The sequence below is a fragment of the Narcine bancroftii genome, chromosome 7 (assembly GCF_036971445.1).
Source record: "Narcine bancroftii isolate sNarBan1 chromosome 7, sNarBan1.hap1, whole genome shotgun sequence".
Taxonomy (NCBI): domain Eukaryota; kingdom Metazoa; phylum Chordata; class Chondrichthyes; order Torpediniformes; family Narcinidae; genus Narcine; species Narcine bancroftii.
This window is the reverse complement of record NC_091475.1, coordinates 15,592,612-15,608,757: the sequence shown is the minus strand read 5'-3', so window position 1 is coordinate 15,608,757 and position 16,146 is coordinate 15,592,612. Positions and strand designations below refer to the sequence as shown.

Here is a 16,146-nt window from a genome sequence, read left to right as displayed (position 1 = left end):
TGGAGTATGAGCAGAAAAAAGGTTGAGAACCACTGCCGGAAGCTGCTTCAATGCTGCTATTGCATTTGCTTCCACCCCTACTCTTGGCAGCCCATTAAAAATAAAATAAAAATGGGTGAGTCTTAACTCAAGAACTCGTGACAAACAACAATAATGAAAAACAATTAAGGATTGTGTTCTCTTTCTCTCTCTCTCTCCCTAACTGCCCTATTAACCTATCAACAGGCCTCCCTACTGGCCAGGTCCTATCAGTAATGTTCCTTTTATACTATTCACCCCTTGTTCAGTCTGTGACGAGTTACTTTATTCATCTCTCTCCATTCTGAAGAAGATTATTTTGCTTTCCACTGGTGCTACCTGACCTGATTGCTTGCCACACTAACTGTGGTTACTGGAGTGTAATGCTGTCTGTTTCACTCTCCCCACCCAGGTGCCTGTTTGTGGTGCTAGACAGCCTTAATTGCTCGGACGGAGCCATTGGAGCTGCTGCGCAGGGTTGGCTCGTCCGTGCCCTGAGCTTGAATGATGTCTCTCGAATCCTAGAGCCGGTCTTCCTCCTGCTTCTCCACCCAAAGACTCAACGCAACGCCATTCAGTGCCTGAAAAAGAAAGTGATGGGAGGTAATAGCAGCCACTGGGTGGATGGTCGAAAGCTGCCTTGTCTCCATTTTACACGATCACTGGGCTTTAAAGAGGGGCCTAGTTAATGAGATTGCTTTTCTCCATCAGGGGTTAATAGCAGTGGTGTAGCATGGAAACTATGCTTTGTCCTCGTTCGTCCATGCTGACCAAATGTCTACCTAAGCTAGTCCTTACTGCCTGTTTGGCCCATTTCCCTCTCAATCTTTCCTGCCCAATACCTATCTAATTGTCTTTTAAATTTTAAATTCTTCACTACTGTTTTCTTCTGACACCTCGTTCCAAACACACACCACCCACTATGTAAAACTTGTTCCTCTAAACCCCTTTAAATCTTTCCCCTCTCACCTTGGACCTATGGGCTCTATTGGTCTGGATCCATTGCTCTGGGAAAACCTCCAGCTTACCTAATGTCTCCTCATAACTCGAGCCTTCAGTCCTGGCAACATCCTTATGAATCCACACCCTTTCTAGTTTAATATGATGCTACACCTGTGGTCTCACCAATATCTTCACAAGAAGTAGGCCTGTTGAGTCTGCTCTGCAGTTATAACGTTACCCAACACCTGGGCTTAGTGCCCACACCTATGAAGGCAAGCATGCCATTCGCCTCCTGCACCACCTTCTGTTGCCTCTTCCAGAGAACTGTGTACCTGTACTCGCCCCCAAGCTTCTCTGTTCTACAGCAACCCCCCCAAGGCCCTGCCATTCACTGTGTATGTCCTGTCTTGCTTCCACCCCTACTCTTGGCAGTCCAAGTTAAATTTAGGCTCCAGACTTGGTGAGTGTGAGGCAGACCACAAATCCTCTGACTGCGAGGCTTGGCTGCGGGCCAAGAATAGGCCCTTGGGAGAAATATGAAGAGTCGAAGGAGGCTGGTGTTGAGCATAAAGATTGTGGAAGGTTTGAGCTAAATTGGCCACATGTAATGTACACAGCTTTAGGTTTATTCCTGTGGGTTTTTTAATGAACTGCTTACCACGATTTGTGAATTACTGAAATGATTTTAAACCATATTTTAAAATTTGAAAACAAAAAAAAGCAGATTTAAATTTTTTTTAAAAAAATTTCTAATTTTTAAATTTTAAAAAAATTAGACATGCAGCGCAATAACAGGCCTATTAGGCCCATGAGTCCATGGCGGCCTATTGCACCCAATTAATGTACACCTCGGTAGGTATTTTGAAGGGTGGGAGGGAACTGGAGCCCCCAGAGAAAATCCACACAGACACAGGGAGAATGTCCTTACTGACAGCGCGGGATTTGAACCCGTGTCCGGTCCCGATCACTGGCGCTGTAATGCCGTTGCACTTACTGCCACGCCAACTGTGCTGCACCAATTCTGGAAACCTGAGATAAAAATAGAAAATGCCGGAAACACTCAGCTTTCTGGGTACCAACAGTGGATCAAGAAAGCATTATTATTGTTCACAGTCAAAGGCTTGAAGGAGGCCTTCCTGAAATGCTAACTTTGTTTCTCTTTCCGAGATACTGCTTTGAAGCCCCTTCCTATTGCCAATCAGAAATAACACAGGCCCTCCTGAAACGGATAGTCAGGTTTAGATCTGACTTTTAGGAATAGGATTTTAGCAATAGCAATGGAATTTAAAAAAAAAACTCTACCTGAAATTATGCTCGTGGTGACCATGTGGTCAGAGAACAACAAGACTCTGGCAATTACACCCATTTCCCAATCACACTTTATTTCACTGGTGCACAAGGAGAGCAGCAGAGCCGAACTGCTCTAAAGAATTACACATGGATAGTTATTTTTATTCAAACTTTGCTCCCGTACAAACTTCATCAAATTCCTCTTGCATAGAAATTTGCCATAAGGTGAGGCATAAATACCAATAATAATTGCAAGCGAATTAATGCTTTATTTGCATGCCGTCTGATCAAGGTGGCCAATCACACCTTGGTTTTGTGTGGCACACTAATTGGTCGGTCTTGTTACCACAGTGTTCATGGCAAGTTTGTGCAATGTTTCTTTTCCACCCTATGTTATGTTCACTGAACATCTTGATTGAGCTACAAACATCCGTTACTGTGGGCAGCACCCTCTCAAGGCCTTGTTCACGCCTGTCTTATTTCATAAGCAAGTTTAATTGCAGCCAGTTTAACCTAGATCTCTCCTTGGACATGTCTCTCATAGGGTTGCTTTAGATTTATTTAACCTTTAGTGTGCTGTAGCTTCCACAGCCACAGAACCATTCTCATTTCTATCGGTATTGCACAGCAGCTATAATCATAAGCGAGGCAGAAGTCTGAACAAAATGGTGGGGGACGAGGCGGGAGGGACAGGGGCAAGAGCACAGCCCTACAGGCAGGAGGTGGATGAATGGATGAGTCATTGTGGGATTCCAGGCCAAGGATGAATTTAACCAATCATGGCAACCACTGGAAATATGGCAGAAATTTACCCTTTTTCTTTCAGGAAGTCCAATTCTTACTGGTGTCTGGATTCCGGGGGAACTCTTTTGCCTTACTCACGGGCTATCTCTTCCATCATTCCAAACGGAATCAAAAGATACAGCATAGGCCTTTAGTCTGTGCAAATCATCAAATGCCCATTTTCACAAATCCTAGCCCAATTTATTTTATTGCCATTGTGTTTCTATCCCTCTCTCCTTTTCTTCCCTCTCTCCTTTCTATCACTCGCCAACACCTGGGGTAATTTAGTGACAAATTAACCTACCAACCTGCATTTTGCATTGGATGTGAGAGCACTCAAAAGGAACCTACATGGTCTCGGGGCAATTGTGCAAATTCCACAAATGCACAGTAAAAGAGGTGGGAATCTTCCATGAGTGCAATGTGGATCAGCCCGTTAATCTTCTTTCCCGTCCCCGAACTTAATGCAGGATTATTTGGGCCAGTTGCCCCTAGTCCAGTTATTAATAATTAAGATCAGCCAAAAGTTGGTTAATCCCGTCTGTATTCCTCTGCAGGTTACTCGAAGAGCTATCAGTCCAGTGCGAGGTTAGATGAGGTGGGGGGGATGGGGACTGTGAATTGCTGAGAGCTGGCAGAGTATTAATTGTTCTGCATTTGCCTTTCAGAAGATGTCTGCCTGTTGTACAGCAGGGTGTCCGATTATCCAAAAATGTTCAGCACGCCGCTGGAAGTTGTTGAAACCAGCTCGGAGGAAAGCTTTAAATTTTCCCGCATTTCATCAGTGGACAGGGATGTGCTTTGGGCTGAAGTGGAGGGAGATCCTGAAAGACCAGCACGTAACCAGGGCCTGAAGAAAAGTACCAATCACTCCATGAGCCAACCAGCCCAAAGTATCCACCCGGAAGAAAGCAAGGACAGCAGTGAGTACACTGAGTCCATCGACACCAGCTCAGGGGCTCTCTCTTCGGCCGTCACTTCTTCTGCTTCACCGCAGTCTCCAGAACACCACGATACCACGAGCACCACAGACGATGAACGGCTTCCAGTGCACAATGGAGTTACCGCGGACAAGATGGCCAACAATGACCTGCAAGCAAATAACCATTTGGCGCTGGTCCATACTGATTCTGAAAGAACTCAGATGTCACAGTCCCTGTCCAGTGATGAGGAAGAAATAGATCTGGAAATGCAGCTGATCACTCGGGAGAAGGTTTTGAAACATCAAAGGGAGAAGCTCGCCCTAGTGGAAGCTTTATTTAAACATATATTGTTGTACATCAAGCCTTATGATTCCAAACGGGTATTGTATGCTTTCTCTGTTCTGGAAGCAGTGTTAAAAACCACCCCCAAGGAATTCATTGAGGCACTCTCTGCAACTTTGCTGGATAACAATTCCAACAGCCAACTGAATCTTGTTCACAATCTCTTGGCTCGCCATCAGGAGGCCCTCGTGGGCCTGAGCTTTTACGGAAAGCTTCCATCTCCAGGACTGCCTGTCTGCCATCGCCAGTCCTCCCTTATGGAATTGCTGACTTACCTTTGTCTGAATTTTTTGCGATCTTACTACCCCTGCCAGATGAAACTGAGCCACAAGGATCTGTTAGGGAACCGGGACGTTCAAGTGAACAGCGTGCAGGTCCTTGTTCGGATTGTCACGCAGCTGATTGCTGACGCAAAGTCGCCCGAGGGGAAAAAACTCGATGTCGTCAGCAGCTGGTTGACGAAGTGCAAGGTGCAGGAATACGTGCTGCTCTCCCTCTCTGCCTCCATGTACCTCAGTGAGAAAAGCTACACCCTCAGCTGTGTGGAATCCAGCGACGCACTCGTCGAGGAAGGTTTGTCGGAGGAAAATCTCGTGAACTTTGGCGAAGAACAGATCTGGAGCGAACACCCTCTTCAGATCGAGCTCCTCAAGTTGCTGCAGGTGCTCATTGTGCTGGAGCACCATCTTGGCCATACAGCTGAGAATCATGAGGGCTTCTCTGACCTCTCGAAGGAGTGGCACAAGGTCAAAGATTTTCAGTCATCCATCACTGCCATGGGCTATGTGCAGTCCCAGCCAATCACTGCCCAGGGAATGTTTGTGTCAGCAGTTGTCAGGGCGTTGCGGCCACAGTATGGCTATAGCATTCACCCACCTTGGGTGAGCCTGGTCACTCTCTCCCTACCTTATCTCGGAAAATCCTTAGGACTGGTCGTGGCACCATTTGTTGCCCAGATCTGCAGAAACCTAGATGATCTTGTCCGCCAGTATGAAAGCGAAGATAAAAAGAGCACAGTAAGGTAGGGAAGTAACTTTTTCCCCTCCACTTTTCACTGGGTTAAAAGCCTTTCTGATAAATGACACAAGAGTTTATTGTTATATACACAAGTACAGGTACTCCTTGACATACGTCCGTGTTCCGTTCTGGATGATCAGTCATACCTCATATGTTAGAATTGTCCTACCTGTGATACTGAAAAATAAAACAATCTGTTTCCTTCCATTCTCTATCTCTGAATCCTTCTCATTCTCTCTGATGCCGTGGGGCCTGCGGACTCTACTGGCCTCTAAAATCTGCCTGACTGTCAGAATATTGAGCAACAGAATCAGAAAAAATGGGACACAAGGAGTTAAAATGCAGTGAAATATCAACACGGCGGCCACCAAGGCCAGCTCTCGCGAGAGGTTGGACACCAGCCAACATGGCGGCCACCAAGGCCAGCTCGTGAGAGGTTGGACACCAGCCAACATGGCAGCCACTGTAGATAGACCCGATTTACACTGTAATCAAGTGAGTTTTATATTGTTTTAAAAAAAAAGTCAGATGTATGTGTGGATGGACGTAGGTTGCAAGTCGGATTGCACTGAAATTCTTGCCTGATGCAGCCACAAATATTATATTACAATGCAACATGAGACGGGAACAGAAACATTTGCAATTGTAGTCACTGCATAAGAAATAATGCAGATGGGTTTGTCTCTGACCACTTTGCCCAATTATTTTAACCATGTGCTTTCACTTTTTCAGGTAAGACAAATCCTGTGGCAAATGTAGTTTTATTCACACACACAGTCAATCTTGCAATATTTAACTTTGGCTCCAACTATCTGTCCAAGTCCCAGTTCCTATCCTACCACCCTTAGGACAGGTCAGAAACATCTTCCCTGGAGTCCAGGGTTCTCTGCTCTTCACAAACGTTGGTCTCCTGCCTCAGGTGGGATCAGCTCCATCTTTACCACTTGGATGGAGTCTGCTGGCTCTGGTCCCTGTGCTGACCACCAGGCTGGAGTTGTCACTCCCTCTGTTTGCACCTTCCACCAGAGCGGAGTTATTGCTCCCCGCGTTTTCACTGCTGACGTCAGGGCGGAGTTATCATTCCACATGCTCTTCACTGACCATCAGGGTACGGTTATCGCTCTTCTGTTTTGCTGATGGTGGAGTGGGGAAGTAGTTGTTCTCCTGCAGTGGCTTTCCAGAAAGTTCTCTTGGCTTGTCCAATCAGAGGCAAGGTGGGAGGGTCACTACTATCAATTTTCAAAAGATAATGAAGTTAGGGGGAAATGTGATCTTTGTACAGTACAATTCCGATTATCCGAAATCGGATTTTCCAAAATCCTCAGTCACCAGAAACCTTTTTGGAACTGAACTGACCGGGCACGTTGAATTCCCGGCGGCGGCAGCGCTGACCTCAAACTCCCGGACAGGAGCGGGACCCTCGGGCTCGCTGCATGAGCGGTTCGTCAGTGGGAATTAAGCATTATTTTAATACTTAAAAAGCCTTACTTTGCCATTTGTTATGGTATAAACACTGTTAGGTGATTTTCCGTTGATTCTGGGCTGTTTTTTAAAAAAACGTTTATCCGAAATGGGCCCGGTCCTGACCATTTCGGGTAATCGGAGTTGTTCTGTATTAATAGTGACTCCATGGACCAATACTTGTTTTAATACTCAGTAGCTAATAAAAGATTGAACAGCTATTCTTCCTGTTCTCACTAACCTAAACTCAATTTTGCCCAAGCTAGTTTTAATTTTTAAAAATTTTTGACAATACATCATGGCATTTATGCATATCTTTGAAGAGCAATAAAAAAGGGGTTGGGGACGGAAAAACATACCATTCGGCCAATGAAACCCATGGTGCCCATTTGCACCTAATAATCCCGTATGTTTTCGGATAGTGGCAGGAAGAGGGAGCACCCGAAAGAATCCCATGCAGACACGGGGAAAATGTCCAAGCTCTGAACAGACAGTGGTGGATCCGAACCTGAGTCGCTGGCGCTGAAGTAGTGTTGCACTAACCACACTTTCATCTCTTGTCAAATATACAGTATCCTTATGTGGAAAGCAACACTGGTGTTACTGTTGTCCACCACCCAAGCAAAATAAACCTTTCTGGTTGAATGCAACAACAGATGACTGAAGATAATCACTGCTACTTTCAGGCCGAAGGTACCCTGAAGTCCTGCACCAGCGATAAGACAAGAAAATTGTGCTGAGCCAGAAAATTGGCTGTTCTGCTATTGAATAGCAGAACAGACTGGAAGGGCCAAGCAAACTACTCTGTCCCCAGCGTGGTGTATTCTGTTGATCTGGAACAACATGAGATGTATTTTCATTTCTTTGGTCGTGCCAAATGCATTCGATTGAGTTTATTGATGTCTTCTTTCTTTCATTCCTCAGCGCAACTTCAAAAAAGGAAAATATTCCGCCAGATTACCCACTTACCCTGTTGGAAGGACTCACTACCATTTCACACTATTGTCTTTTGGATACTTCAGCCCAGGCAAGAAAGGTACTTCACAGTTTTTTTTAAAAAAAAACTTTATTTTTTCCATACATATATTCATATAGTCTTTAAACTTTTATTCATTTCAAATAGATATTAAATATTTACAAACAAAAGAAAACAAAAAATTCCACCCCTTTTCCCTCCATCCACCTCCCCAATATTAGAATATAACTTTCCGTACCACCAGGGCTCTCATTCTTTTATAATTCTTTTTTCTGGGATATCATGTCTTTCGATACCTTGAAGGGTCAGGTTTACAATTAGACCCCTACATCATCTAAGTATGGTTGCCATAGTTTAATGAAAGTGTCATATTTATTTTTTAAGATGTAAGTGATTTTCTCCGTGGGTATACAACCCCGGCCCATCGAGCAATAAGTAGGGGAGAGTCGGTCTCCCAAGTGATTGCTACACACTTCTTGGCCACAGCTAAAACTACCTTAAAACAGATTCGAACTTTTGTCCATAAGGTTGCCCAGAAGGTACAGCTCTGGGTTGTATGTGAAGTTCACCCCTATTACTCTTGTTAGTGTTTCAGCGCTATCATGCCAGATTGATCTTACCTTCACACACACGACCATGTAGAATGTATAACGGTTCCAATTTCGATGCCACATCTAAAACACATTTCAGTGGTGTGAGATATAATTAATGTAAAAAGTTATTTTGAAGCAATCCGTATCTCGCATTAATCATTCATGTCCTTACTGTCCAAACACCAGTCAGACCCGCATTCCTCTGGTATTGTAACACATAGATCTGACTCCCACCTCTCTCTCAACCTTTGTAGGCCTGGCTTAATACTTTTGCGTAGTTATAAATTTAGGTGCGTTTCCCAGTTGAAGCATCCCCTCCACTTCTTTACTCGAGGGAGGGGCCATTGTGGGACCCCATCTCTCTCTGCAAGAGAGACCTCAACTGAAGAAAGCAGTAGAACGTTCCATATATTTCTGTTTTAATTGTTCAAAGGACATAAGTAGCCCGTCTTCATATGAATCTTTAATTCCTTTCTCATGCCAAATATTTAAAATTGTATTGCCCAAGATTTTCACCAAGATAAATGGTAATTTAAACAAATGCTCCTTTTAATTATCTTTAAACATGAAAACAGGATCAAACTTTAACTTATCACTATTGACTTAACTAACCTAACTTAACCCCTTCTAATTCTAAGCTCACATGTATATAATGTGTATGTAAGTTCAGAAAAGTTATTTGATTCACAGTCCAATCTCACTTCTCGTTCATCCAAGTTCACTGGTTGCAGGCAATTCTTATACTATGCACAGAATTTATCATTTATTAAGTTCACCAAGCTTTGGTGCTTGAAAGGTAAACAGTTACCGCTCAGGAAGGTTCTTGTTGATTTTAAGAGAGAGATTTGTTGTTCCTGGACACAAACTGATCCCTTTTAAACAGCCACATCGAGTCTTGCTGAAGAAACTTGCCCCTTCAGGGTTTTCCAGATGTTAACCTCTTTCTTTCAGGTCATCACAGATTTCCTTTTGGTTTCTTTTATTTCAAGTGAGACATTAGGCAGCTAGCTCTCTCCTCTTGTATGGACAACAAGGGCTTTGACCTGGCTAAACTAAGCACTCACAACCCATCTTCAAAATGGGATTTTCCACAAGCTTTTCAGCTTGTCCTGTTCCAGTCCCAGCTACTGTTGCTGAACTGAATTCTTGCTCTCTCTCTTTCAGAGAAAAGTCTGTTTTACTCTCTCTGCTTGGAAAACCACATGACCTTCTTAGAACAGCAACCTCCACTCAGACAGACTGCGACTCCGAACCTCATCCTCCGAGTTCGTTCATCTTTTGCTTTTCAAAACACAATCCATTCGTGAAGTCCCTTTGGCACACCCCAAAGCTTTTGCAAAGGCCTTCGGAAATGGCCAGTCTTGCTTGAGCAGAGCTCCAGTATTTTAAATGAGATCTGTTTTGAAGTGTTTGTATGTGACCTACAGCGTGGACTGTAGAAAAGGTACAAGGACTGCCTAAAGAAATCTCTTGGTGCCTGCCACATTGACCACCGCCAGTGGGCTGATATCGCCTCAAACCGTGCATCTTGGCGCCTCACAGTTTGGCGGGCAGCAACCTCCTTTGAAGCAGACCGCAGAGCCCACCTCACTGACAAAAGGCAAAGGAGGAAAAACTCAACACCAACCCCAACCCACCAATTTTCCCCTGCAGTCGCTGCAACCGTGTCTGCCTGTCCCGCATCGGACTCGTCAGCCACAAACGAGCCTGCAGCTGACGTGGACTTTTACCCCCTCCATAAATCTTCGTCCGCGAAGCCAAACCAAAGAAGAAGAAGAAGAAGATGTGACCTACAGTAAAAAAAAAACCTGCCACACTTTATCTCCCAAAATCGTATCTATATACAATATAAAACACAACATATTCTGTCACAGTAGAGGGCTTGTTTGTTTCACAAAACAATTCTCTTTGTTCTCTGATAAAATTACAGAATTTGTCCTTCTCAACAGAATGGGATTAAACACCATCAGTACACATTCTCTTACTTCTCAGGCATTATTATGATTAAAGTCAGAAGCACATGGCCATAGAGTTGTCTAGTTAAGTATTCCATTTCAACCATTATTTTTCAATTGTGCAGACAAGAGCAAATCTATCCTTGTATCGGAGACATGAACCTTTGAGAAGAATGAGTAATATATCGTTGTGGGGTTTAACTGTCTTCATACATCTATCAGGTTTAAATCTTTCATAAAAGATAAGAGTAACTTTTGTAGTTGTTGCTTTTGTCATTCTCCTTGCTGATTTACCAAGAAAAAAATTAAAATCCAATCATACATTTTGTCTACCTTCCACTGTTTTAGGAAGACATTTTGTATAAAGGATTCATCATCAAAATTTGGAGCATAAATATTTATGAGCATCCAGGATTCTGCATGTATCCGACGATGTGCCATTACAAACCTTCCTGCTGGGTCAATGCTTGTGTCTTTGACAAACCCTGGGATATTTTTGTTTATTAAAATTGTTTTGGTGTTAAAAGAGGAGGATATGTCTCGTCCCATCCAGTCCCTTTTTTAACTTGGGTTCTGATTTTGTAAGGTGTGTTTCTTGTAGGAAATCTATACCTGCCTTTAATTTTTAAAAATGCGCCAAAACTCTTTTCCTCTGCAACGTTTGGAGCAGCAGAGAGTGGTCCCGAAGACCGAGGCAGCCCGGTGAGGCTTTCACATCCCGCACTGGCTGCCCCCGACAGCTCCTTCCGGCCCCCGCTGCCCTGCTGGCCCCTGCTGCCCCAACGTCTCCTACTGGCCCCTGCTACCTGAAGGCTCCCACCCGCCGTCCCTGCCTTGAGGGGGTCATGGAGGGAGAGGGGTGAGTTGGGAGATGGCCTTAATCAGCCACTTGCAGCGGCTGTACATTCAGGACAGGTGGTGGAGCGCGGCGCTCTGCCGATTATCCTTCCCCGAGAAGGGTTGGAATTGGCACCTCGGAGTCGGCCATGACGCATTCAGGAAGGTACGTCTTTAGGCATAAGGGCGAAGATCCTCTGCCTTTATAGATGCGTGCTTTTCCTGCTTGAAAGTGCCTAATGTTGGCTTCCAATCCCAGTAACTCAAAAATCTCACCAGGACCCGTCTTAGTCTTTTGTTATCTGCTCTCTTGGGGCTGAGGGTCTGATGAGCGCTCTCTCTCATGATAATTTTTCCACTCCTAGTGCTTGTGGGATCCACTCTTCAAAGAAATTCACCAGATCTCTCTCCTCGGTCCCCTTTCTCAGGCCGACGATTTGGACATTATTTCTTCTGCTGAAATTTTCCATGTGATCGACTTTGTCCAGTTACAGCTGTTTATCTTCTTTACACTTCTTTGCATTTCCCTCCAGAGTCAGCCATTATCAGGTCGTTTTCAACCTGGCCCCACCCAAGTAGTCAGATCTTCATTTGCTGTGGTCGTTATTCCTTCCACCTTGGAGAATCGGTCACTTCCATCTTCCATAGATTTTTATCATGTTTTGGAAATCCTGTGTCAATCCCCCATTTCCTTGGGTTTGTGCCGACATCGTGGCTGCACCCTCTTCACCATTCCCTTAAGGATTTTCTGTCGATGATCTCGGCGATTTTTAAGCTGCTTCAGTTTTATTTTTCTGGGTCTTGTTCTTCTTACCCATCAATCCTTTGTTTCTAAACACAAAAATAAATTATTTTGATTACCTTAAATCGGTCCTTTAATCAATCTTCACAGAGAGCTCTTCCAACCTATCTGTCTAGGTCCTCAGTATGGTCACGTCCTCCTGGTACTTCAAACCTAATAGAGGGACCCTCCACCAGTTGATGTTGGGTGCACCCATACTAATGCCACAGCTGCCTATTGTAGATTGATAATAGCCGTTGACTGTGTTGGAAGGGTGAAGGAAGAGAGTTTCATGTGGGAGAAACTCAGCAGTATTGCTAGGAAGGGTAACTAATGTTTCAGGGGTTACCCTTCCTGAAGGTGCTACATGACCCTCTGAACTTCTCCAGCACTTCTGTGCACAACGGTCCCAGCAGCTGCAAACTTTCCTGTTTAACGGGTTGCATGATGAGCAGTGATTCACTTCATCTGGGGCATAGGTTGAGAGAATTGCTGTGCCCCATTTGTAGACTGAGAAGTAGGTTGTGCAATGGGAGTATCTCTGATAGTCTGAATCATTTCCAGCATTCTACTTGTGGTTTCCTTTTCCAGGAACAGCTCTGCTGTGCTTTTCGGTTTCGATACCTCACATTATTTGTTTTCTTTCTAAATCTATCTGAACAAAGAGCTCTGAAGATTTTAGGATCACTGCGGTAACCTATCAATGAGAATCCCTTTGTTTTATCTGTCTGACAGTCCCAGACCCCACTTCATATGAAACCGACCTAGTTTTTGAGCTTCAATCATTTATCTTCCCCTAGGTGCTGCCTGGCTTACTAAGTATTTTCAGCCTTTTTTTTTAAAAAAAAAACCACCCCCCCACCTTTCCAACTGAATAGACCCTGCTACTGCTGTGAATGCTCACGCTCCCTATTCTCGTCCACACAGTGGACAGTTGGGGGGGGGGGGTGATTCACTTTGAGAAACTGGCCAAAACGAGCACTGAAGTAAAAAATGAAAGAGTTGGTTATATTTATGATCTGAGCAACCAGGTTAAGGATATCCCCATGTTTTGGAGAATGAAGTTTTGGGGGTTGGGGAAAGGGAGATAGTTTACTGGGTTGATTCCTGGAGTGGAGGACTTGCGTTACAACGAATTTTTTAAAAATTAGAGATGATCTTCAAAAATATAAGCTTCAAGGACTTGATGCGATTACTGTTACGAGGACGCCTTCTCCTGTAGGGAATTTAGAACAAGGGGACATAGTTTCAAAATAACTGGCATCTGTTTGAGATGAAGACGAGGAATGGGGATCTAAATCTTTGGAATTCACTGCCTGGGAGTCTTAGTCATTGGATACATTTATAATTGAGATTTTTTTGTTGTTGTTGTGGAGAACAAGTAAGAAAATGGAATTGAGGCCAAGATGAGCCTAGCTGTGATTTTACCGATGGTGTGTGCTGCCAACTCAATGACAGTGGCCACAGTCAATGTGGTTTTCTGACAGACAAATGGAGTTTGAGCAACTTATTTGTAGTTTTTTGAAAAAAGTAACGCATCCTGTGAATGTACCAGGATGATGGTCGTGTTTAAGAGGGTTTTAAACTGATACATGAATATGCAGGTAGAAGAGGCGTTGTTTAATTTATCATAATGGTTGGAGCAGTCACTGTGGGCAGAGGGACTGTCCCAGAGCTGCAGAGTTCACCTTTCACTCGGAGAACTTGAGATGTTGAAGAACTGCTATGAAACCTGAACCTGCAGGATTAGTTTCATTTCTATCTTCAACACTGTGGTTTAATTTCTAACAGTTATGACAACACAATTCAATAAATGTTTGTGGATATCACATTCCTCAACTGCATTTCTCTACTTCAATCAGAATCTCTGTGGTTTCCCATCATATTTTAGTTTAGATCCTTAATGAGTTGGGAGTCTGCTGGGTTTTGAGGGTATCACAAAGCTGTGTTCAACTTACCAGGCATCCATGTTGTCAACCAGTAAACCTTTGTGGGAGGTTTGTTCTGTAGATGTTCTGAGGTGGTGGCTACAACAACTTTTACTCTGAACGTATCCAGGCATATTGGAATGGGGTGTGGGGAGGGGGAAGGTTACTGGATACATGAAAGGACAAAGGTCTTGGTCATCAGTTCAAAATGAATCGGCTTTTTTGTTGGAAACCTGAGATAAGATTTTGAAGGGAGACACCTGGATATGTTGGTGCATGGAGGAGAAGAGATCAATAGCTGTTTGTGAATGAGTTGCATTTGTAACCCCCCCCCCAGCTCAGTGTGAAGTGACTCAAGCTTAACTGGAGCTTTTGAGTGCATGCATTGACGTCCTAAATTTGTCAACTTTAACAAAGTTGCTTGTCTTCATGCTCTAGTCTGCCACGTTGGGTGATTCCACAAGCCTGAAGAATGCTAAGAATGCCATTCTTGAAGAACTGCCTTTAATTATCGACTCTATGTCTCGCCTCTGGAGTGTTGTCCAACGAGAAGAATCGCAGAAAAAGCCCATGAATTCACTCAGCATGTCAAAAGGCTCATCTTCAGTTTACTTCAAGTCGACAAAGGTTTGTGGCAATATATGTGAGCAAATGTTAAATGTGAATAAAGCTGCAGATCGTAGAATTGTGATGTCTAACACACTTACACAGTCAGTGTTTTTCCAATAGTGAATTGGATAGCCAATTGGGGGTGGAGTAAGGGAAGACCAAGAGCCAGCAGTTGGTGCTGCTAGCTTGTATATCCAGTCATCTGGATTGAACATCAATCTCTCTCTGTGTGGAGTTTTCACATTTTCCCTGTAGCTGAATTCCTCCAGATGTTGTTTCCTCTTGCATCATAAAGTTGGACTGATTGGTTAATTGGCCACTGAGTGTAGGTAAGGAGCAAAGGAGAGATGATGGGAAATGAGAGAGAGGGGGATTACAGGGAAATAAGAATGGGAATAAGAGTGGTGAGATTGATTTGCTAGCTGTGTGCATAAACCTTACTGAACCATAATCAGTAAGTTCGGGAAAAGAGTTGGCAGGATTGTTATACAAGGAGCTGGCAAAGATCTAATATTATCTCCCACACCAGGACCAATGTTCCATTCACAACCTATGAATTCAGGTCAGAGCCACTCGAACTCAATGCAATCTTGTCAAGCCTCAAGCAGATTTAAATTTTCAAAGTGAAAGATTTGTCTTGCCCTGGTTACGTCTATTTGAACCTGGCAGTCTGAACACCAAAAAATAGCCCCACCATGAGGATGTTTTTGAGGTACACGTTCTTTAGACAATCTGGTCGTAAACCAAAAGTTTAATTGTGGAATGAATCCGTTTTATTTCAACGCGGCTGTGGTTTGCCTAAATCTGTTATCCTATGGATTTTATTGGGGGCTTTTGGTTTGCCACGGATGCTGGTAAAGTCAAGATGAGAATTAGTCTGGATGGGCTGTGGAGAAATGGGGCTTGAGGGGGAGAGAAATTATGTTTTTAGCCATTTTAAAATATTGTGATCATTGACTTTAAGACACTTAGGCAGAAGATCTTGGAGCTTCTGAACCCATTTGCTGCACAGATGGGCGTTCACATGATGGCAGCTGTGGCAACTGTGTGGAATAAGAGGAAAAGCAGCAAGAAAGTGAACCAAAACAAGGTAACGAACTAAGTCCTGCACTCAACATTGTTGCAAGGTATCAGTTTTGCTTTTGTTCCTGATTGTATAAAGAAAATTTCTGTCTTCTAGTTTGCTAATTTTGTTTTCCAGTTTATATCTAAAAACAAAGTATTTTGAGGAAATTGTTGCAGAAAACTAGGCTTCAGAAAAAAATCTACTAGGTTTAGAGGCAGTGCAGAAGAGTTTCACAGAGATACTTCCACAAAAGGGGCTCGCTTGTGAGGAGAGATTGTGTGGCCTGGAACAATACCCTTTGGCGTTTGAAGGAAAGAATCTCATAGAAACATAAAATTAAGAAAGGAATAGATAAGATAAAAGCAGGGAGGTTGTTTCCACTGGCAGTTGAGACAAGATCTTGGGGACATGGATTCAGGAAAGGACCTGCTTTTCCCAGAGTAGGAAATCTGTGGAAATCTCTGCCCAATGAAGACAGATTTTTGAATAGTCAGGGAATGAAGGGTTATGGGGAATAGGCAGGTAAGATGGTCAGATCAGCAGTGCTCTTATGGACAGGCCAGATAACTGACTTCTTGTGTAAAATGAATCCTTTAATGCTGTGGCTTGAAGCTCTCAAAAATTA

The 16,146-nt window shown here is 43.7% G+C and overlaps 1 protein-coding gene across 4 annotated transcripts in view; it reads left to right on the top strand.

Annotated features, from left to right (window-relative positions):
- Positions 1–16,146, top strand: part of dop1b (DOP1 leucine zipper like protein B) — a 99,498-nt gene that overhangs the window by 49,608 nt on the left and 33,744 nt on the right. For 3 of the 4 annotated variants that reach the window (XR_011341590.1, XM_069888966.1, XM_069888968.1), the window contains exons 18-22: positions 431–621; positions 3,702–5,319; positions 7,701–7,812; positions 14,285–14,473; positions 15,420–15,545. Coding sequence is in view for 3 of the 4 variants with exons in the window: in XM_069888966.1 (XP_069745067.1) it covers positions 431–621; positions 3,702–5,319; positions 7,701–7,812; positions 14,285–14,473; positions 15,420–15,545 (2,236 nt within the window). In the remaining variant the exon portion in view is untranslated. The remainder of the gene's footprint in view (positions 1–430; positions 622–3,701; positions 5,320–7,700; positions 7,813–14,284; positions 14,474–15,419; positions 15,546–16,146) is intronic. The other variant, XM_069888967.1, reaches the window with a different exon arrangement.